Source organism: Podarcis erhardii, assembly GCF_964252035.2.
Source record: "Podarcis erhardii genome assembly, chromosome: 6".
NCBI lineage: Eukaryota > Metazoa > Chordata > Lepidosauria > Squamata > Lacertidae > Podarcis > Podarcis erhardii.
In genome coordinates, this window is record NC_138510.1 from 52,557,745 (window position 1) to 52,580,789 (window position 23,045).

The 23,045-nt window shown below is 44.5% G+C and overlaps 2 protein-coding genes and 1 long non-coding RNA gene across 3 annotated transcripts in view; 2 read left to right on the plus strand and 1 right to left on the minus strand.

Annotated features, from left to right (window-relative positions):
- Window positions 1-17: 17 nt before the first annotated feature.
- Window positions 18-9,815, plus strand: MMACHC (metabolism of cobalamin associated C). The gene is made up of 4 exons (XM_081865603.1): window positions 18-179; window positions 4,273-4,467; window positions 6,273-6,425; window positions 8,866-9,815. The coding sequence occupies exons 1-4, from the start codon at window positions 96-98 to the stop codon at window positions 9,175-9,177; spliced, it is 744 nt and encodes a 247-aa protein (XP_081721729.1). The 5' UTR covers window positions 18-95; the 3' UTR covers window positions 9,178-9,815.
- A 4,038-nt stretch (window positions 9,816-13,853) lies between these two features.
- On the minus strand, window positions 13,854-22,912 carry LOC309343749. Its single transcript, XR_014157382.1, has 4 exons — window positions 22,805-22,912; window positions 18,247-18,349; window positions 15,873-16,081; window positions 13,854-13,998 (listed from the first exon to the last, which is right to left on the minus strand). It is a non-coding gene; the product is annotated as an uncharacterized lncRNA (long non-coding RNA).
- ZSWIM5 (zinc finger SWIM-type containing 5) overlaps window positions 22,131-23,045 on the plus strand; it is a 124,521-nt gene continuing 123,606 nt past the window's right edge. Inside the window, exon 1 of the mRNA XM_081865482.1 lies at window positions 22,131-22,909. Coding sequence (XP_081721608.1) covers window positions 22,195-22,909 — 715 coding nt within the window. The 5' untranslated portion in view covers window positions 22,131-22,194. The remainder of the gene's footprint in view (window positions 22,910-23,045) is intronic.

Sequence of the window (23,045 nt, forward strand, 5' to 3'; positions counted from 1 at the left end):
GGCCCTCGGCTCTCGGCTCTGGTGTCCGGCGCGTGGTGTGGGTCCGCCTTACCTCATGGGAAACTACATTTCCCACAGTGCTCCGCGCTTATGCTATGATGGAGCTACGCGTGGTTGAGCTGGAGAAAAGGATCCGAGATCACTTGGAGAAGCTGGGCTTTGAAATCCACCCGCTTAAGGTACTGCAGGAGGGGTGCAGAGTTGGGGGAAGCGAGTCGAAGCGAGGAGGGGGAAATCATCGGTTTCTTAATTGCATGTGCTTCTTCAGACATATGGTTGGCATGCTGGTGGGGCAGAGCGGCGTTGCATAAGTGTTAACACTGACCCCTGTGGACCCAGAATGAATATAGGTGCTATGCTGTAGCTCCCCACGGATTCATGTGGTTCATTGTGCCTACTTTGGTTCGTGATTCTGCCATTCTGTTCATATTGCTCCGCTGTTGCATTGTAGTTGCTGCTCCTTGTATAGTATCACTTTTTTGTGTGTGGCTGCTACCATTTTTTGGTGCCATTTGACGTTCTGCTATTTAAATATGCATTTTTTAATAATGTGTGGAATAAATACGTGGGCTGAAATTTTCATTTTTATTGCATAATCTGTTACATTTACAACATGGACATCTGAAAGGCTACAAGTAAGCTTGTTAGTGTTGTTTGTGAGCGAACATTATAGGCTGCAAGCCATTAACAATCTCAGATATCAGGCACCATCTGATATACTAGCAGATCTTTTTGTGGAAAAAACCCTGTTTCTCTGGTTATGTGCCAAATCATTTTTTTACCCATTGTTTCTAGAAGTGTTCCATTTCTTTTACCGCCCTGTGGGTTGCATTCCAGGATACCATTTTATATTTACCCCTAAGTTTAAAGAATAATTGTATTTCTGAAATATATCAGGTTGTAATATATCAGAGGAGATACAAATGAGATTAGATACAGAGAAGGAATAAAGCACAGTAATGTGGAAAGTGGGGTATAGCTGGGAATGTGGCCAACAGTAGCTGGTTATAAAGATGAATGTCAAGTTCTGTTGTCTAGGAAGTTAAAGATTGACATTGAATAGATTCAACTAGTGTGAAGTTGAGGCATGTCCTACCTGTGAGTTAAATATTAATCAAGGTAGAGGAAGAAGAAAAAAGCAATTTTCTCTTTTAGGCCAATCAAATCCTGACATTCCTGCAAAAATGTATTCCTGGTTTTCTGTGGTTTAACTATACACAGTTGCAGCTGTCCTCAAATATAACTCTTGCATGAGACAGAGAAGTCACATGACTGAAATGAGTACATTGTGATTTGCCAAAGAGGCAATCAGTGCTAGAGGCTATAAAACAAATCTCCATTTGGCTTGCTAATTAATAAGGCCTAGAGGCTCTAGAGAAGAAATTAAATCCATCAGTATGACAGTGTGTTCTCATAGGAGGCGCAAATGCTAATAAACTCACTGGACAGCACAGTGTGATGGGAAACAGGAGATGCAGGTTCAAGACCTGCCAGGGCACTGATCCTCATAAGGCTTGGTTTCCAGACCCTTGATCTTCTGGATCTTGATCTGGACACTATAATCCTGTTGATGCAGCCTAGAACAGCTTTTTTTTTTTTTTTTTTTTTTTGCTGCTGCATCACACTGTTGACTGATGTTAAGCTTGTGGTCTACTAAGACCCCTAGATCCTTTTCACATGTACTGCTGACACGTCTGTTATCCCCCATTATATATTTGTGCAGCTGGTTCTTCCTGCTTAAGTGTACAGTAGAGCCTTACATTTGTCCATATTGCAATTCATTTTGTTAGTTTTGTCCCAGTTCTGTTAAGGTCATCTTGAATCCTGATTCTGTCTTCTGTGGCATTGGTTATCCCTCCCGGTTTGGTGTTATCTGCAAATTTGATAAGCATCCCCTCAATTCCTTCATCCAAGTTGTTTATAAAGATGTTGAATGACAGTGGGCCCAGGACAGAACCCTGCAGCATGTCACTTTTATCCAAGATGATGGGGAACCATGAATGGGCTGTCTTTGGGTTCAGTTTGTCAACCAGCTATTGGAAGTGACCCTAGCTGAGTGAAAGGTGAAAAATGCTTAGGGAGAGAGACTGTAGAGAAAAGTCTATGACAGATGTAGGAAGGACTCGGGGCCACCCATACTTTGGGTGTTGACATCATTCTTTAGACATATTCAGAGCAGGTTTATGGTGAAATGCACTTGGAGGCAGTAATGCTTCTGAATATCAGTTGCTGGAAGCCACAGGAGGGGAGAGTGCTATTGTACTTGAATCATGCTTGCTGGCTTCCCACAAACATCTGGTTGGCCTCTATGAGAACATGATGTTCTCATGGGCAGTTGACCTGATCCTGTAGGCTCTTATGCATAAAATTGCCACCTGAACAGTTAGTTGTTGCTGGTGTTATTAAATTTATTACCCACCCTTCACCAGCAGGTCCCAGGGTGGGTTACAATTATTTAAAATTAAGCATTAAAAATACTGAAAACAGATTACAACTACAGTAATAGGGTGGCTTCTGAAACCTATATCTCAAGTGTCAAAGACCAAGATCAAGAGTTGTGTTGATCCCTCAGTTCTAAGTATTTGTTTATTTTCAGCAACATTTATATGCTGCTTGCAGTAAAACCTCTAAACAGCTTAAGCAGCTTACAAGAAATGTTAACATTCTCAATAAAAACAGTTAAATATAATTAATACTAACAGTACAAAGATTAAATGCATCAATACCTACCTATCTGGATAGGCTTGACTAAAGAAAAATGCTTTAAGTGGATGCCAAAAAAAGTACAGTGAAGATGCATGCCCGGAAAAGGTCAAGTGGGCACAAATGGGGTAAAATGATTCTGCAAATAAACCAGTCTCCAGCTGTTAAGGACTTTATATACCAATAGTAACACCTTGAACTTGGCCTAGTAACAAATTGGCAATCCGTGCAAATATCTGGGCTGCAGTGTTTTATGCTGACAGCACCTCACTCTTGTGAGCAACCATGCTGCAGCATTCTATACCAACTGGAGTTTCTGGGTCATGCACAAGGGAAGCCCCACATAGCATGCATTGCAGCAATCTAATCTTGAAGTCACCAGTACCTGATCTACCATGGTCAAGCTCTCGCAGTCGGGAAATGGCCATAGCTGTTGAACCAGGTACAGTTAATTAAAGGCACTTCATGCCACTCAGGCTACCTGGGCCTACAGTGACAAAGCTGGATTCAGAAGCACACCCCGCCCCCCCAGCCTGTGTACCTGCTCCTTCAGAACGGAGTGCAAGCCTGGCAATTGACCAATTTGTCAGACCCAGGAACAACTTCCTCACAGTGCCTCCCATCTTGCCAGGATTCAAGCTCAACTTATTTTTCTCATCCATCCCACTACTGCATCTAGGCAACTACAAGCTCCATCATTCATTTTGCTCTTACCTATTTCCAGGTAGTACTTCCAAAACCCTTTTTGTGGTCTCCTGCTGCTCATGACCCCTGCTGCTTGTTCTGCCTTCTAGTTGCTGATCTTTGGGCATGAATCACATGGTTAAACTGCAGGCCCTAGGCTTCTTGTTTGCTGCTGCTCACAACCCTTGTGACATCACAAGGAGCAGTGATGCTGTGTGATTTTAGCCTATGTCAGAGGTTGGACTGTGAACTCTAAATTAATTGAGCTCAGTTATTGCAGTCCTAATTTCTCTACAGCAATTTGATGGGTGGTAGAAATCAGAATTTAGCCGAAATTTCCATTTTATTTTATAATAATTATATTTTATTGGTTTTGTAAGTAACAGTAGGCCGAAGCCTTGCCCATTGGTATCACATGACATCATATCACATTAGGTGCCAGGCAGGTAAAGCTGCAGTGCCAAATTAAAAAGGAAAAATTAGGAGGACACTCTAAAGTGTGCTCATTATTCTTCCTTTGCAACCACAGATTTAAGGTTGAATTACCTGCTTCTTGCATCTCCCCCGCCTTTGGAAAAACAACAGCAAGTTCTCAATCCTTTGAAAATCTGAAACCTTGAGAAACACAGTGAAGCACTATTATGCAACTATATGTATGATAATTTGTGTTGCTTTCTATGTGGTATTGTTGAGTGTCCTTGAAAGACTCACAGAGTTCCAGGTAGGGAGGTAAAGACATTTGAAGATTGATTGATTGATTGATTGATTGATTGATTTGCTTCTAAAAGCTGTATCTTAAAACCTACATATTAAAACCTACAGAGTGTACTCCCATCAGTTTCCAGAATCCAGGCTAACTGTAATTATATTTTTTCTGTTCTGAAGGTAGGGTGGTACAATGCGGTCCTTTCTCCAGCTTTTCACTTGCCCTACTTGGATGACACTCTGGCATTCGTGGTGCTCAGCACTCCTGCTATGTTTGACAAAGCCTTCAAACCTTTCTTGAGGAATGGGCCACTGAAAAAGATTCGTGACCCTGTGGACCAGTGCATTTCTCATCACCTCACATTGCTTAGGGAGGTAAGAGATTTTGATGCATACAGACAAGTCATGGAGAGAGTAGCTATATACACTTTCCTAAAGTCAGCCCCATTGAACTCATTGGGGCTTACTTCTAAGGAGGCATGCCTAGAAATGTACTGCCAGTTCCCTATACCTTGGGAAAAGACAAAATATTTGGGTGGTCATCCTTGTTCCTTTTTAACCAAACAATAGATAGAGTATAATCCATATTGTGTTTTGGGGATGGAGTTACTGCTTATATTTTTAACTGGGATTGGGAGACACAGTGGCTAAAAGCCATTCTACACATTACACTGAAAGAGATGGTAGACTTTTGTACAGTACCTTTATAGATTGCATATTTAATGCTGCACTGTATAAAAAATGAAACAACAAACCAAAGCCCTGTATGCTGGGAGCTTTCTACTTACACAAGCATTCTGAAACTTGACACACCCACCCTCCTGCAATCTGAAGCAATTAAATCCAGAGTTCTACCATTGCCACCTCCTTCTGTGTGATGTGTAGAATGGTTTTTGGAACCAATATTGGAAATAACTTGCAAAATAAGTGTAAGTCCTAGCAAGTATTGTTTGGAAAAATTGTTTTGTGGGTAAAGGGGTCACTGAGAACTTGCTTTATTATATTGCAATAATCCCACCTCACACTGGTCTAACTGAGCTAAGCTTTCCCTGGGATTTATATGGGGTGATTTTTTTCAAAATAAGCAAGCAGTAAATGATGTACTGTTGTTACAATGGTGGCTTTGTCTCATGTGACATGGTTTCCCTTTGTGTGGCTTCAGTTTCCTGTCTGCAGAATAAAAATGCTGAGTGGTGACATTGCAGTGGCATTATAAGGAGACAGGTGTGCAAACACAATGCCATTCATTGTGATAACGTACTTTCACCTGGGCCCAAGAAACACTATTCAGTAGTGACACGGCTATGCACAAAGCCAGCGATGGCTTCTGTGTCTCTAGCATGAGACAATCTAGCTTTGTTTTCTCCATTTCACCTCCCCTGCAGTCACCCAGCTTCACTATACAGTGATACCTTGTGTTATGGATGGGGTCTGTTCCGGAGGCCCGTCCATAACGTGAAAAGCCCACAACTCAAAGCGCCGCGTTTGCACATGGCGCGATTTGGTGCTTCTGTGCATGCGCGATTTAGCGCTTCTGCGCATGCACGAGCGGCAAAACCTGGAAGTAACCCATTCTTCTGGGTTGCCACGGTACACAAGATGAAAACATGCAACCTGAAGCAGACGTAACATGAGGTATGACTGTATTTGAATAAATGTTGTAAAGGCTTGAAGGTCATTCAGAGTGGTTTTTCTTGTTCTGCCACTTTGAATATTAATTCAAATCTTTATCAGCAATTTCATTTTATGTATAGAGACTTTTAAAAAAAGAAGCCATTGTGACAAGCCCAGGGAACTGGAAGAATTTGCTTTTGGGTTAAAAGCTGTTTGTAGACTACATTGGCAGTCATGCTTCACCTGTATGTGAGAAGATTTGTGAACTCCTTAATGGAACTGGGTGGAATAATTCTGGAAATCCTGAGAAAGAATTCCCAATATAGGACAGATTTTCTAAGGCAGGTCGGCAAAGTGACACATGCCTCAGAGTTTCATAATACACAAGGCTGTAGCTCCTTTATCAAGAGGTCACATTGCTCGTTCAACAAGACTAGAGGCCCAGCTTGAAGCAGGGGACAGAATGAGGCTGGGGAATGTAGACTGACTTGCTACATCATCCTATATTACCTGTAGCTAATCATCTTCAAATGTGAGTTTGATCTAATAAAAACTCCTCTTTCCAGAGTCTTGCTGACCAGCAGGTAGACATCATGTATGACTATGAGTTGCTGCCCAACCGGAAGCCCAAGTTCCTGGCCCAGACAGCTGCACATATAGCTGGTGCTGCTTACTACTACCAGAGGAAAGATGTGCAACAAGATCCCTGGGGAGAGAAGGTGAGATTTAAATTGGAGCAGGAGAAGCAGCAGAGGGGTGCTTGTTTCTTGGAGAGCCATTGTTAAACTGTGACTTTCTCTGTTTCAGAAGATTTAGTGTGTTTTCTAAATGTTTTATTGGGTGACTTCTTTCTCTCTGTCTGTGATGTACGATGATCAGGAACGCACCCTCTCCTTGCATTGACCCAATACAGATCCATATTTTCCATCAAGAAAATGCACATTCTTCTCTTAGATAAATTATGAAATTAAGGGGTTTGTTTTACTTTATTATAGTGTTCATATTATTTTTTTCCATTATACTTTGTCAAGGACTTGGGTGGCAGAAGACATAAGAATAGTCTTCTCTGGCATTGGTTGAAGCTACAGGAAGGCAGCCATTAGTGTGTCATGTTTTGCTTGCTAAGATTTGAGATTTCAGCAAATGTTTCCTCCATGGTTTGAAAAAGTTCTCCCACATGTTTAAGCTTCATAGCTGCATTTTTTAAAAGTTGCTTTTAAAAGTAATTTTAGGTAGGCTGCCCAATGTTAGCTATTTTCAGAGTAGATCCACCGAAATGAATGTACTGGTACATTACTAATTAATTAATTTCAGGGCAGCCTACTTTGAGTAGTAAATTATTCCCTGGCATTTCAGTGACAGTGTCAGTTGTCTGCAAATAATTAGTGAGATGCCCTAAAGCAGGGCTGAGGAACTATGACCCTTTAGATATTGCCAGTCTGCAACCAGTAATCTCTGCCCATTGGCTGTGATGGCTCAGGCTGGCCGGAATTGGAGTTGAACGACATCTGGAGGGCCACAGGTTTTCCATCCTAAAGGATTTCCTACCAAGGATACTTTCCCCTTTCTAGTATTATAAAGCACTGTAGCAAAACATTTTGGAAGGGCTGTAGTTTGATGGTAAAGTACATGCTTTTTGTACAGAAAGTCAACAAAACAGTTCATTCAGTGGGCTGCCTTCCAAGTAAACATGCGTAGGGCTGGGCAGCCTGTAAGTTAACAAGTCACTCTTTGTTTACTTATCTAACTGGCTATGCAATCAGGTGCCTAGAATGGAAACTAAGGCTGAAATCTTATGAGCTCAATGGAATTTCTGAGTAGACATGTACTGTATGAGATTGCACTTAGATGCTTTATTACACACACACACACACACACACTCTGGATGACTGGATGGCCATCTGTCATGGATGCTTTAGTTGAGATTCCTGCATTGCAGGGGGTTGAACCAGATGACCCTCAGGGCCCCTTCCAACTGTACAGTTCTATGATTCCATGAAGATTGTATGTTGGTTGTGATGTTTTCACCTCTGGCTTACTCTTTTTGACATTATTTCAAAAACCTGCAAACCCCATTGGATGTTGTTGGCATCCATCTATCTTGAGAAACAATGGAGTGCAACTCTGGGGGTGAAGTCAAACTGCTGAATTAGCAGCACCAAAGTGACTTCCCTGGGGCACAAGCCTGGGCAGTGTATATGGAGGTCCTGGGCTGCCCAGACAACAAGACCTCCCTCTCAGTCCTCTTCATGTGGTCCAAAAGAAAGCAGAGCAATACATTTGGCACCAGCTTGGCTGCAGGAGTTTCCAGAAGCTCCTTGGAGACTCCACTCTGGATTTGTGTAGGGTTTACTCTTTAGCCTTTTCTTCTCCAGAAGGTATCCCACAAGGCAGCAGAGGTTTAGGACCAGAGTTATCTTTCTCCTAGATGAACTACCTTTTCAGGTTGACAAGCCCCACCCTCCCCTCACTTCCCTCTACAGTACATGCAGAAACTGCCTTCTTGACCATTGGCCCCACTATTGGTCTCATCCACTCATTCTACTGGAGCCTGTATTTGCATGCAAGGGAAGTCCCTAACTCACCAAGGTTTTGAGTCCTACCAGCTACCCTCACCTGGTTTAGCCAGTCAGTCGAAGCCGTTTTCCAGAGTGTGGGAAAAATGTGTCTGTGCACCATGAAAATATGTGTTTCTCTCAAATCACTTCAAATTCCCTTGTGCCTCCATGATCACAAGAGCCTGAGGTGTAGCAGGAACGGAACCAGCCCAAATCCTATTAAGTGATGGCAACCTTACATCTCCCCCCCCCTATTAATTTATTTATTTGCTTTTCTGTTACACATTCTCCACTAATACATAAACTACATACATAATACGTAATACCAACTACATAAACTCCTACAGTCCAAACAAAACAAATACATTCTTCCATGTACTACCCTTCCACGTCTTCCATGTTTCTTATCTCATTATCTCTTGCTATATAACTTACACTGCTGAACTACTCACATCCTGCTAGGTGCCAACCTTACACCTTGAAGAGAAGCTTTCTTAAATCTTTTGGTTATATTTATCTATTACAATATCCTACCTTTTTCTCTGTGAGATGTAAAGATTGGCAGGCCGTTTAATTCACTTAGCCTTTTTTCTTTCTCCAGAAGATCTATGGCGTCTGCATCCACCCACGTTACGGAGGTTGGTTTGCTATCCGGGCTCTCCTGCTTTTTCCGGGTGTTGAGGTGCCTTCCTTGCTGCAGAAAACTCCTGTTGATTGTGTGACAACAGAGGAAAAGAGAATAGAACTTCTGGAGAAGTTCAATTTCCACTGGCGGGACTGGAGCTATCGGGACATTACTGATGTGAAGGAGAAGTACTCGGAGGAGCAGAAAACGTACTTTGCAACTCCTCCAGCTGAACGGTTAAAATTGCTGACTCTGCAAGGAGGATTGCAAAGGAATGCAATGCACTGAGTTGCTGTTCTCCTGGCCCAAGGGGGACTCATAGCCTATTCTACTGTGTCCACTTCCATGGAGGGAGAGATAAGTGGTTTACTTGGGGACCCAAGCTGTAGTCCTGGACACACTTGCTAGGAAGTAAGACCCATTGAACACAGTGGAGCTTTATTACAAGTAAATATGTCTAGGGTTGCACTGTAATATTAGTTACACTAAAAGCCTGTGAATCCAGGTGTAGGAACACTAGTTGTCCATCCCCCCATTATTATTTTTTAGAGGAATGTAATTTTTAAAACATGCTGCTGTATTTAATTTGAGGGTATTTAAAAATGCTTTTTGTGTGAGAGAGACTCTGGTAGGTGGTGTAGTTATTTTTCTTCGGTTATGAATTCAGGAGAGATATTTTTGTAAATGGCACTTTTGCTGTCCTGTGGGAGAGATGCCCCACGAAGCAGTTGTTTTTGAAGGGTGGTGTTGTCTAGTCCTTATCATAGTCTAAAGTCATTTCAGCTTCTCAACATTGCTTCTGAGGCTTTGAAATCATTGTGTTCCAGTGGTTTCTTTTTCACTTTCCACTCCTGTTCAAAGGACTAGAGCTGTTGTCTAACTCATGTTGTGAAGGGGAGGTGATAGTAAAACTGAAGGAAGCAAAACTGTCTGGCTCTTTCTGTTACGAGTCTTTTGTGGCATTCATGCTATGTTGCAAGGCTTTTTGGGGAAAGTACATAGCCTTGAATTAGAATATTAGACTAGGAATGCAAGTTTCACCCAGTCCATTCGTGCCAGGACCTACAATATCTACTGTTGGCATGGGTGAAGTGCTAGGTATTTCCGTAAGGGTTATTGACAAGAACTTGCCTTGCTGTTCACATATTTTAAGAATTGGCACACGCTAATAATTCATAATGTGCCTGACATTTTCAATACCCTCAGCAAAGGTTAAAGACTGTATCCAAATGCTGCACATGCAGTGTTTTTCTCATGCAATGGAAAAACCCCTTCCTTTCCCAGCACACACCCCAGATTCTGTTCTGGAGGGTATCCCAACTCTCTAGAGCAGATTTTAAGGGTTTTTCAGGGGATTGCACAGGAGACGAGGGGGAAATTTCATTGTACAAGTGGAAGTCTGTTGACACAGCGAAACAACAACATGGATGAAACCCCAAGAAAACAATCCAGTCTACCTGTAAGCTTACTATACAAAAGGTAGAATGGGATAAAGAGAGTACATTGAGGTATTCTGCATAGGTTACAAAAATGTTTCATGACCTGGCGGAATGGCTGCTGAGACAGTTCTGGGAGAAGAGTCTGTAGTCCTGAGTTGAGCACAGGTTGGGGAATCTCCAGTTCAACATATGGCCTCAAGTCATGCTGCCTGAATTCTGGTATTTTGAATTTTGGATGCTGAAATTGCCCGATGTGTGGTGTAAAATCACTGGTGCCCTATTCAGAATCTCCCACCTGCAAATGGAATCTCACTCCTTATTCTGTGCTTGAGCAGCTGAGGAATAGGCTGGCTGCCCTGTTTAGTGAAGGCCGACCACACTTCCCTCCTCCTCCACCACCTCCTTCCTCCTCTTCTTCTTCTTCATCTCTTTCCATCCCTCACACACAGCAGGTCGTGTTACATTGGGAGCTTATGCATGGCATGCAAGGCTCACACAAAAATTAACATGGGAACCATCTGAAGTTGTACTCTGCTGGTGAGTCTGGGCTCATCGTGTCTGTGTGTGTCAGCTGTTTGCCTCCATGGGGCTCAAATCCATCTGCATTAAGCAGCAAATTGGGTGTTTAATCCCTACTTGCTGGCACCATAAGCAGTTGGGATTGGAAGGCCACAACTGAAAGATTTGTGTCTGCAGTCTGCCAGGCTATGACTAATTTCTAAATCCCTCACAGCCTCCTCTCCACATGTCTTCCCTTTGCCATTCGCCAGCTAAGGCTGAGTGGCTGTTGTGGAGTCTAGAGAGCACCATTGTGCACAGTACTACCTCTGTATGCAGCTTGCACAGTCAAGCATTTGCTGAGCAAGAGATTCTGTAGGGAGCATACCAGCTTCCACATCCCAGTGATGGAAGGTAGCTGCCATCCAATCAATTAGTGCTCTTATTTGAATTGGTTTCTGATGTACAGCATGGGGCCATGTCCTGATTTTACTCTAGAAGTGGATAGGTTGTAACTACACTTGGCCAGTATTTAATTTAAACTTGGGCCTGGGGCAAAACTGCGGACTATTGCTACCCAACTTTGTTAAATGTTTTGTAAAGTGAAATTATACTAGGTTATGTGCATATTAGCTGAACATCCTAGGGCAACCTTCCCCATCTTGACCCCACCCCCTGGCTGATGTTTTTGGACTTTAACTCCCATCAGTCCCAGCTAGCACAGCCAATGGTTAGGGATGATGGGAGCTGTAGTTCAATACCTGGAGGGCACCAGTTTGGAGAAGACTAGCTGGCTGGGTGTCAAAGGAGCTTTCCTGTCCGCCTTTTCTCTGCTCTACACTGAAATTTGCCAAGCCCAGTAAGGCTAACAAATAACCTCCCCACGCTTGTCAACAAAGGCCACCTGTACTGCAACGTGGGGAAACTATGATAAAATATTTTGTATGTTTGTAATTATTATTACTCCAGGTTATAACTAGAAAATGGAGCATTGAACAGGCTCAGAATCAGAAGAATAAAATGTAATTGGAAAACCGCAGTATTTAAAAAACACAAAAATGCCATTATGGAGACAATAATAATCAGCTGAGTAGTATTAAATGTCCTGTTCCAAGAATGGATAACATAAATTATGTCCCCTTCTTTCTTTTTCCCTTCCCCCATCCCACAACAGCTGTGGGGTACCCAGCATTAAGCTGGAGAATTGCCAAGTCAGATTGCTTTGGAAATATCTCCCTAGTGGCAGCAGCTGAGCTCAAGAAAATGGGCAAGTGGAAATGAACAGAGCAGTAAAACCATAGGCCTGAATTCCCCCATATTAAATGCTTTCCCCTACCCTCAGGGCTGGCCTCTGCGTGAGGCAAGATGAGCCTCAAAACTCTGGTGGTGAACCCAGAAGGGAGGGCAGCAGAATGAGCACATGCCCCCACCATCCAGCCCACCACTGTGGCCACTACTGCTGGGTGGCCACCATTGGTGCCAGTACCATTGGTGCCTACTATCTATGCCACTCCCAGCACCCACCCTGCTGCTGTTGTCCCCCTGCAACCATAGGCCAGTCCCAAGAAAGGAGATGTCAACTGAACATCAGTATGAACTTTTTGACAGTAAGAACTGTTCAGCAGTGGAATGGACTCCCTTGGAAGGTGGTGAACTCTCCTTTGCTTAAGCAGAGGCGGGATAGCCATCTGTCATGGATGATATGGTTGAGATTCCTGCATTGCAGGAGGTTGGAATAGCTGACCCTTGGGGTCCCTTCTATGACCCCCCGAAGAGAGACTGAGAGAACTGGCTACGTACTGTATGCTCTCTGCTGTTGATGAGCAGGAGAGTCCCATAAGTTCCTGCCACTGTTATGGGGAAAAACTAAGCAGTTTTTGCTACCACAGCAAAGCAGCCATGGGCCCTTGCTCCACCTCTATCTCTCCACACATAAGGCAGCTTTCTTCCTCAAAGCATGGCATAGTGGGTTGAGAACGCTACAGAGATGAGATCTGCAAGTCTACCTGTTGTCACTGCTGCTGTGGCAAAAGCTCTTTAAGCAGGAAACTATTACACTTTAAGCAGTGCTTGCGATGGCAAATCAGAAGCACGGACAACATTTCTACAGTATGCCTTTCCAGGGCCCACTTGCCCCGCAATGCCTCACTCTGAATAAGGACCCTGAATAAGGATCATTCCTGAGAGAAAAGCATTGTGCAGTAAGTGATAGCAGCCACACAGGATGGTGGAGGAGGGGACAGGGAGGCAATCAGCTTGGTGAGCACGATTTGCTGCTCCACCTCAGACAGCTAAATGTCTTGAACCAGCCCTGCTTCCCCACACTTAGCTGCAATATATGGGAGTTTGGAACTAAAGAGAAATTCAAGGATGTATGTTTTCCTCCTTTTTAGTACAGGCACAACACCATACAGTGAATTGTCCTTTCCTTGCAAGGTTCCTACAGTTGTGTAATATGTGTAGTTCAGCTTACCTGAATTGCCGAATCCGTCATGCCTGCTCACCTGGATGCTTCTGCTCTTAAAGAGTTTTCTCTTCTTTATTGCAAAATTTGGGGTTTTAAGGTAAAGAGCCCTTGGGGGGGGGGCTAGGGAAAAGGCCATGTTGATCATTTACCACCATGCTGTACACTGAAACTAGCTTGAATTGATGAAGGAACTATTCTGGAAAGCTAATTTGAAGTGTCCTGTTTACTCATAGTTTTTGCTTGATTTATTCATGCTCTTTCAGTCTGGCAAAAATGTTTCCCATGTTATTTTAGTATTTCTAATTAACTAGAGTGAACATGAATGATTAGGGGATGTGTGGTTGGGGCTTCTTTTTGCTGAACTCAGCATTGCTTTCAGCCAAGGCCAGCTGGGCCAGAAGCCTGCTCTCTTGGGTCAATGAGTAACATTTTGGATCTCAACCCCCTTATTAGCATTTCCTCCAGAGGAGAGGAAAAGCCAGTAATTCTTTCTGCAGTAACCCAGGCTTCACATGCCAGTATCTTGATATTTGTTAGGACATAAAATTGTTGGCACTCAGAGCAAATGTATTTGTAACAGAAATATGAAGTAATGTGTTGGATGAGCCTCCTTCTGTGTTGGATGGTTGGTCCTTTGCTTTCCATGTGGGTACCAGGTTTGAAAGGAAGTCTAGTCTTTTACAGTTCGGACTGAAGCTGTTCTGGCTGAAGATTCAAAGACAGAACAATTATAGTTCTTTGTAGGCTGAAGAAGTTGTGCCACGATGTGGCAGGGAAAAGACACTTTCATGGAAGATTGAAAACTAAAAAGCAGAAACCTGGGGGGCAAGTGGCAGCGCGTTTGTGCATAATTTGCCAGCTTTTCAGTTAATACAAATATAGAGAAGTCTCAGCAAACTATGGTTGGTGTAAAGCTTACACTGTAAACCATGGTTTCCCATTAGATCTGAATCCAAAATGTGGACCTCACAGCCTCTTCACAATGTGACCCTGGCTTCTCACACAAAGACCTGCCTGTCCAGTTATGTGCTGCTGTCAAACTGTACAAAGTTAGGAGCTTTATATCTATCTACCCATCAGGTTAGATAATATACGGGAGGCGATTATTATGTACAAACCTTTTGAATTTTGTTTAAGGTATAAATATTGCCTATACACAACATGGTTACATTTTGGGTTTTAAAGGGAAGTTCAATAAACTTGGTTATTTTGCCATCTCGGATTCAGTAGTGTGGAGTACCACTTATTTCACTGCAAGAAAAGGATGTCCTCTCCTTAAGCACTATTTGCCAGCCCTTTACTTTATATTTTGGAAAGTGATTTGTCCATCTATCTGTCCCTCTGTTCTTCATAGGTTCAGCTGCCTCATGAGATACCATTGCCATACTTGGCATGAGGGTTCCTGAGCTGCGGGTGGAGAGGGGGACAGTTGTTGTTGGAGTTTGGATTCTTGTTGCCATTTTGAATCAAGGTGGAGAACCCAAATGTTACTTGGGAATGACTTTGCCCATTTTTTTTGTGTAGGTTCAGCTACCTCTCAAGATATCACCACCAAACTCAGCATGAAAGGTGGCAGACTTTGTCACTGTTTGGATGCCAGCTGCCATCTTGATTCAAATCAAAACGTGGCTTTGGCATGACTTTTTTGGCATAGTTTTGGCTGCCTCCAGATATCGCTGCCAAACTTAGCATGAGGGTTCCTGAAGTGGGGACAGCGGTCTTCATTGACATTTAGATGCCAGACACCATTTTGATTCAGATCAAACCCTAGAAGGGTGTGTGTGTGGTGCCATTCCAGGCACCGGCTGAATTCCTTTGACCTCCCTCCGGCGACTCCCGGCAGGAAAAACACACGAGGTCCGTTCCGGCGATTTTCCTCAGGCTGTGAGAAAAACACACCATCTGCTTCTCCTCCTTCTCCTCCTCCCTGCATATCCCCAGGGAGGGGAATCAGACTCAGACAGAAATGTATCTACATGCTTTTATTCCTGTCTTTAGCAGTCATACAGTCAAAGATGTCTGCTCTCTTCAACAGAGAGAAACTCCAAACTCCACCCATGTATATCCTGTACAGGTCATATGACACACACTGAGCTCACATCCTGTGCTCAATAAGAATGGACTGCCCCTTTGTTTCCATGGCAACAGTCACAAACATCCTGTCTGGCTTTGCAGCCACAAGCAGCTGACTGAGCTGCTAGAGCCTTTGCTTGCTGCAGCATTGCTGCTTTAGAATAACAGTCTCCACCATGCAAGCAAATCTTGCTTGCTGAGATTTGGTTAATAAGACATTTTGCAATTGGAAAAGGTTCTCTGTATACTTGGGTAGCTCCTTGTCAGTTAGCCTTTCTCTTCAGTCGAGGACACTATGCATATATATACTGAAGCTCCTGTTCCCTACAGGGAAGGAGAAAAGCTGAGAATGTTCATTACACTTTACAATCCTTGCTTAAACTGCCTGCTTCTGAACAAAAAGAAAGTCTTGTCTCTTTTAAAATAATAATTAAATACTGAATATAACATGTGCAAAAAGGAGCAGGGAATCAGGGTGGGGGGACAGAACCCAATTCAGTTTTTACCTGCAGCATCTCATGGTGTTCAGCGTCAAATGGCTGAAAAATCTACTAGCCTAGATAGTTTGATCCTTTGCAATAGACATCTATCTCCACAGCTACTGCAGCTTTCAGGAACTGAATGAAAGGCTTGAGATGTACGGTACAGTATCTTCCACGTTCCTCTTGAAACAGACTTTTAACATTGCTTTCCTCGTTTCTACCACAAGAGGGACCTGGAATATAAAACAGCATTAATTAAAATCAAGCCTATTTCATTTCACTGCAGGAAAGAAAACAAAGCCTCCACCTGGAACACCCGAGAGGCCATGGGTTGGTTAGCCTTTTGTCCTTTCCAACTTGACATCAGCCAGTCATGGAGAACAGAAAATGCGGAAGTGTTCAGAGTGGATCAGAGGGTGGGGGGTATTAAATTCAAGGCAAAAGAGTTCACTTGGGCACTTGGCCACTCTTAAAGGATTGATTTGTAAAATTGGTATAGTTGTGAATCAAGTTTGGAATTCATTGCTGTTATTTTACTACCAAATGAACAAAATATTCTTTTAAAAAAGGATATGAACCAGGGTGTCACCTGTGAATGTTTTCCATGTTTCCAACATGGGAAGCATCCTCTTTCTCTTTTATTACATGGAACTAGGAGCTTAAGTTTATTTACCGGTAATTCCTTATGTAAACCTTTGGGCAAGGTTCTAGACATTCTAGATGCCCAGATATAAAGAGACTTGTTAGGTCAACATCTACAGAGGTAGTAAGCGCCCTTTATTCTTTCCTGCCACATGGGACCTGTTTATGAGCAGCTCCGTACAGCTGGGAAAACGTTTAAATAGTGCAATCACAAGAGCAAAAGACGATTGGAAATAACCAACAACTGGGAGGTTGGATAATTTAAATGTTCTCCCAGCTGCATGTTGTGGATAAACAATTTCCATGTGGTGGGAAGAATGTCTAAAAGAATGCAATAACTTGGTGCTTTTAACCTTGATCGAAATACGTATGATACCTGATTCAAACTAACAGACAATAATAGATGTTTCTTGGATAGAAAGAGTGACCTGAATAAAGTAATTTTGGGCGCTCTGTTCTCAAACCTCATAATTTAGCACTTGCAAGTTTCCTTCAGTGATGCAATGAGCAAGGGGGGAGGTGGAATGTGTGTGTGAGAGAGACTTCAGACCAGGAAACTAGCCAGGTGGAATAGGGCTGAATCCTCGCTATGCCACAGCCCTGATGAGATCAAATCATGGATTTCACGCATCTTTTCAAGTTTGACCTTTATAACCAGAGGCTAACCAGGACTTTAGATGTTTGGATGGTTGCAATTAGCAAACTCTCATTAAATGTTTTGTGCAGGTGGACCAGAGAAGTTAACTTTTCAGAGTGTGAACGTAGATTTCTATGGTCATGAGGGAAATGCCTACAAATGTGAGGGGTAGAGTCTACGAAAGGCACAGGATTTGCTCTGTTCAATTCGTAAGTGTGAAATTAAATCAGTATCTGTAAATATTCCTAATTTTCATAATTTATTTTAGTAACCCAAATTAAAGAATGTGAAGTATTTGGCACCACTAGCATGACTGCTTATCCCTTTGTAAAATTGTTCATGTACAATGAGGGCATAAATAATTGTAATACTAATTAAACTATTAATATAAAATGTAGCAGCCACATTATCCATATGGAGAAAGTGCTTGTTTGCCTAAGGGTCTGCCTTACTTCATATTCTATTCAGTGATCTTATGTCAGCTTCCTCTTTTTCCTAAACCCAAATCTACACTCAATTATTTGCCCTAGCTGTCTTAGTAAGCTCCCATGTTCACACTTGGGAGTAAGCCCCATTGAATTAAATGTGACTTGTTTCTGAAGAAACATGCATAGGATTGCACTGTTTGGTTCTGGGTGTTGCTACACTGTGGTACTGCATAAGAATTCTGTAAGCACTGTTACTTGGTCGTTAGCTTTATGGCTCACAATCATTAAGCATTTAGTGTTCTGTAAAAACATGGGACACCATCCAACCCAAAGGTAAGCAGCTTTAAAGCCCATTGATTTGAAAGGGAGAGTTAAGTTTTCTCATTAATATCAATGGGGTTTTAAAAACTACTTAACAGAAGCATTCTCATAATTAGAGCGAGCACCAACATCTGGCATCCTAGGTGCAGTTTTCAGGGCCCACCACAGCTAATGCCGTCCACCAGCCACACACAAATACATGACTGATTTAGGGGAGCCACCATTTTAAATGTCTTTAAATGTCACAGAGTGATGCTACTTAGAATGCTCCAAGGCACCGTGGGAAATTCAGAATGGTGGCTTCCCAGCTACTTTCTGCTGCCTCCAGAAATACCACCAACTGAGATGCCCTCCATTGTAAGAAGCTCACCAGACAGCACTTTGCCAAGGTCCTGTTCAACCCTGGAGGCAGCCCTCCCCATCATGTTATTCAGATAGTCACAGTTATTGGCTGGCAGCAGCCACAGTGGTCACTAAATAAAGATATTGTAGGTGAGAACTGTAACAGGCACCTTATTTTTATATGTGTTTCATGTCTTTACTTCTTGTATCAGAACAGCATATAACAGGGATATATATTCTGAGAACTCTTTTGTCTGCTGTCAGCTAATAACCAGATTACATATTGCATTTGTACACCTATGCATCTTACATCGAACAACCAGGTACATTTGGTAGTGTTTAATTGATTGATTAACTAAAAGCTTTTAATAATGTCTCACAACAAATGTAACATCTGTAGAAAAGACTTTACAACCTGAAAAAAGAGACAATGCATGTATTTTTGTAAACCAAGAAAATCTTTAATAAAAATTATTTTTATAAATTAAAAGCATAAAAAACAGACACACACACACATTTTTAAAATCTGAACTGGCTCTCAGAGAAGACAATACTGTGAAAGCATGATAGTTAGGAGGAACTAAATTTTGTATTGGGACCTCAAGTGCTTTATTTCTGCTAAGTTCTCATTATTTAACCAGTGTTCCTAACTGTGACAGATGTCCCATATTTGCGTTGGAGCTGTTTCCGCTCCTTTTGCAAAATCCCACCTGCTCCTTCCTCACCTGCTCAGTTTTCAACACTTGAGCTTGAGAAGGCATGCCAAATGTGAGACAGCTTTTGTAAGGTCTGGTCAATATCACTTGCTCTGATGTAACAAAACTAAATCCTGGAACTTGTTAAATTTCCATACATGTTGGGTTAACTTTCTGAGCAGGACAAGGATTCTTTATGGGTTTTAATGAGGAAGAGCAATCATAGAATAATTTTAATATTGACTTTTGACTGTTTTAGCGTGCAAGTCCACTGGCTGAAGGAGTGCAGGATTTGGTGGAAGCTTCATTATGCTGGCGGAAGTCAAGATACAGAGGAATACAGGAAGTTGTCTTCCACCAAGTCAGATACCATTGGGCCATCTAACCTAGTATTGTCTTCACTGTGTGGCAGCAACTTTCTCAGCCCTACCTGCAGAAGTTGGGTATTGAAACTGGGAAGCTATACAAAACAGATGCTTTACTTCTGAGCTATAGACTTTCCCTATATGCTGCTGGGGTGACAAATTCACCAGTGGAACACCTGCGATACACAAGTGGTCATGTTCTAGTTGCAAAGGCATGTCCAATGATCCAGTTAAAAGACAGAACCTGATCTGATGCCATGTCTCAATGCATGGAGCCAACATGGAAAAACTGGAGACGCTAACGAACTATAAAGGATAAAGCAAACCAGTTGCTCTAGGGGTGTTAAACCTCTCCACAGCAGCTGCTACTTGGGTCACAGTGCTTCCTTTCTTTTTAAAAGAGCTCATCTGCAAAAAGCGGAGAATGCAACTTTTATACTGTATATGCAGAAGTCTAGCTGAAACTGTATATGGAGCAGGAAGCCAGCTACTGTGGTAGAGGATAAAAACATGGCCAGCTGATCTAGGATTGCAAGTCAAAATTAAGGGTTGCATTCAACTATGTTTTACTCTTGAGTAGACCTGTTTCAATTATTGGCAATGCTTTCAATGGGTCTACTCGGAGTAAAAGTTAGTTGCCTACAGTTCTAAACTTGAAACACTGACTTGCTAAAGTTTTTGCCAATGTTTGTGCTCACAGCCGCCTCAGCAAAGGCAGATCTAGTAACCCAACAAACAAGATACGGTGCTTTGTGGCATGATCTCTTATGTATATCATCATTGATCCAATATTAGAACTTGTGAGGTATCAAGCGCTGCAGTATTGCTTCTCCTTTTTGCCTGCTGATGCATAGAAGTTACCGGTACTCTCACATACATTTACAATGCAATGTGGTGTCTCTCTTGATAATTTGTGAATACAGGGGCTTCTCTGTATCTCATAAATATTTCCATTGAATTCACATTGAATGTCATAGTAAATAGCATTTAAAATCTATATTGCCCTCTGAGGTTAATTTTAGTTATCAAAATTAGGAAGATAACCGTTTACTTTTGGAAACATTGGCACCATTACAGAGCTACAAAATCCAGGTTTTCACCTGTTCCACAAAGTAGAACTCTCCCTCTCTCCCTCTCTATATTCATGTGATGTTGGTCTCTCTGCCTGCCTGTTTATTGTCTGAGGCTATGGATAACATCTGTATGTGTGTGTATGTCCTTTGATGAAAAGAAAACTACTGAGATTGCACAGCATGTGGCAGGAGTTCCTTTCAGCCACTAACTGAACCAGTCACTCCCAACACAGATTTTGAAGTGAGGAGGAGTGATGCAAAGACTTGCCTAGGATTCTATGGAGTGAGTGGTATAGGTCTAAGGATGTTAGAATGTCTTTGCACACATTATTTTGCTTACAGAAGGATACTTTGACTTAGGCATGTTGTGCCTGGAAGATCAATTGTGCTATGCAACCAGATTCTAAACAGAATTAGGAATGCCTAAACCAGTTTGTTGTGGTAGTCTCAGGCTTGTCTATCTCTGCATAAGAGCCAGCTGCAAGCACTAATGCATGCATACTCAAAATAGTGCTCAGATGATAGCATGGCTACACACTGTTCTATATAGTAAGATAAAAACAATGCACTTTCCTTTGTGTTCATCTTTGTGCAAATGAAGGTTGTTGTGTTTTTCCCCAAAGGCACAACTAGTTTCTTACAGAATCCAGAGGGGCCAGGGGCCTTTCTTGCGCAATGCGAGGTGTCTGCGATGGGAGCTTGATGGATCCAGAGGTAACATCATAGAAGATCTATGGAACTGGGTTTAGTCTGTGGGGTACCATACAGCAGATGTTACAGCTGATCGTTTTATATTAGCTTATACTGAATGGCCCAGTTGCTGCCTTGTAAGAAAGGAGGAGTACAGATTTCTACCCTCTCAGGTGCCAGTCTCTAGGTTTTTCTGAATTAAGTGTTGGCTCGGCTGTACATTCCTATTTTTTTCTAGGGCTTTGTGAGAAGCTGCGAGGCTCATTCCACGGGGCACTCAAGGCATGCCAGTGGCAGTGGGTGACGTTGCAGACTGCAGGTCAAGAGGAGCAATGAATGCTTTTGAGGGTTTGCCTTTCTAAAAGGAGAGACCCTTGCCTAGCAGCCGCCCTCTGCCACCTGCCCTTGAAGCCCTGCCTAATCCTAGGTAGGCGAGGAGGACAAGCCGCCTTGCTTATTACTCAGCGGCCAGATAAAGACCTTCTGCTTGTCCTGAGAGGCGCTTCTCCGTCTGATCACTTCTATTTCCAGCAGGACTCAGCCCCTTGGGAAGGAGAACCGAGAGCAGATTCCGAAGCTGAGCCTCTTGGCGCAAAGGAATCCCACCCACCCCCAGACCCCATGCGAAAGGCTGCTAACTGGGCAAGCCCCGTCGACGAAGCCCCCACCGCGCGCAAACAAAAGCATTCTTCGCCCTTCACGAAACGTATCTCCGCGCTTCTTTCCAGAGGAAAAGAGCACTTAGAACGCTACTCAAAGTCAACCTCCTACTCTGAAGAGATTTGCTTTTATTAAAAGGACGTGAAACGGTGGCCGGGGAGGGGAGGGGGAGACGTTCGGGGCATGTCTAGAGGGAGTCCCCATCTCTCACCTACGCAGGTTGAAGTCATGAGAAAGAGCAATTGTTGGGGGGGGGGGGAGTGTCAAATGTTCCGAATGAGAGATTCCTTCCACAGGGAGGGGCCACGTGACACCTACCCCCCTCTCCGGTCTCTGGGGCGGCCGCCCACGCCGTGGTCCCCGTCCGCCCCCTCCCTCCGTCACCCCCCTTCTCCGCCGCAGTCTCCTCCCTCCACCGCGCCCCCCCCCCGTCGCGCTCGCAGGCAGGCAGGCAGGCAGGCACGGGCTGGGGCTCAGTGGGTCGGACGCAGCCATGGCGGAGGGAGGCGAGGGAGAGGAACTGCTCCGGCCGCCGCTGCCCGCCGCGGGCTCGCCGGGCCCCAAGCGCCTGTGCTCCCGGGGGGTGGGCGCGGCGGCGGCGGCGGCTCCCCGCGCGGGGGGCTGCCCGGGGGGTCCCGTCGGCGCGGCCGGGGCGGGCGGCGGCGCGGCCAACGCTGCGGCGGTGGGGCCGCGGGGGTGCTGCCCCTCCTCGGGCGGGCCGGGCCCGGGGCCTGTCTGCGGGCCGGCCGGGCCGCTGCTGCCGCTCCAGCAGCCCGAGTCTCTGCTGGACGCGGCGGCCAAGCGAGTGGCGGGCAGCTGGGCCTTCGAGCGAGTGGAGGGCCGCTTCCAGCGCATCCCCGAGCCCGTGCAGCGCCGCATCGTCTACTGGAGCTTCCCCCGCAGCGAGCGCCAGATCTGCATGTACTCCAGCTTCCAGCCCGGGCGCCCCGGCGGAGGCGGCGCCGCCGGGCCCGGCAACGGCGCGTCGGCGGGCGGCACGGGAGCCGCGGGCAACGGGACGGGCGTCGGCGGCGCCGAGGACAGTCCGGCGGCCCCGGCAGCCGCCACCGGCGCAGCCCTTCCCCCCGGCGCGCCCCCCCTACCGGCCTCGGGCGTCCCGGCCAGCGCCGCCGTCACCGAGGGGCTCCCCTTCCGCAGAGGCATCCGCCTGCTGGAGACGGGCGCCGTGGACAACGTGCTGCAAGTGGGTGAGTGAGGCACTGCGGCGGCGGCGGCGGCGGCGGCGGCGGCGAGAGACCGCCCCTTCTGCCCTCCGCCGGCGCGTCCGGCCGCTGCTCCGCTCGAGGATCCTTGGTTCCCCCTCTTCCTTGGCCGCCTCGCCTT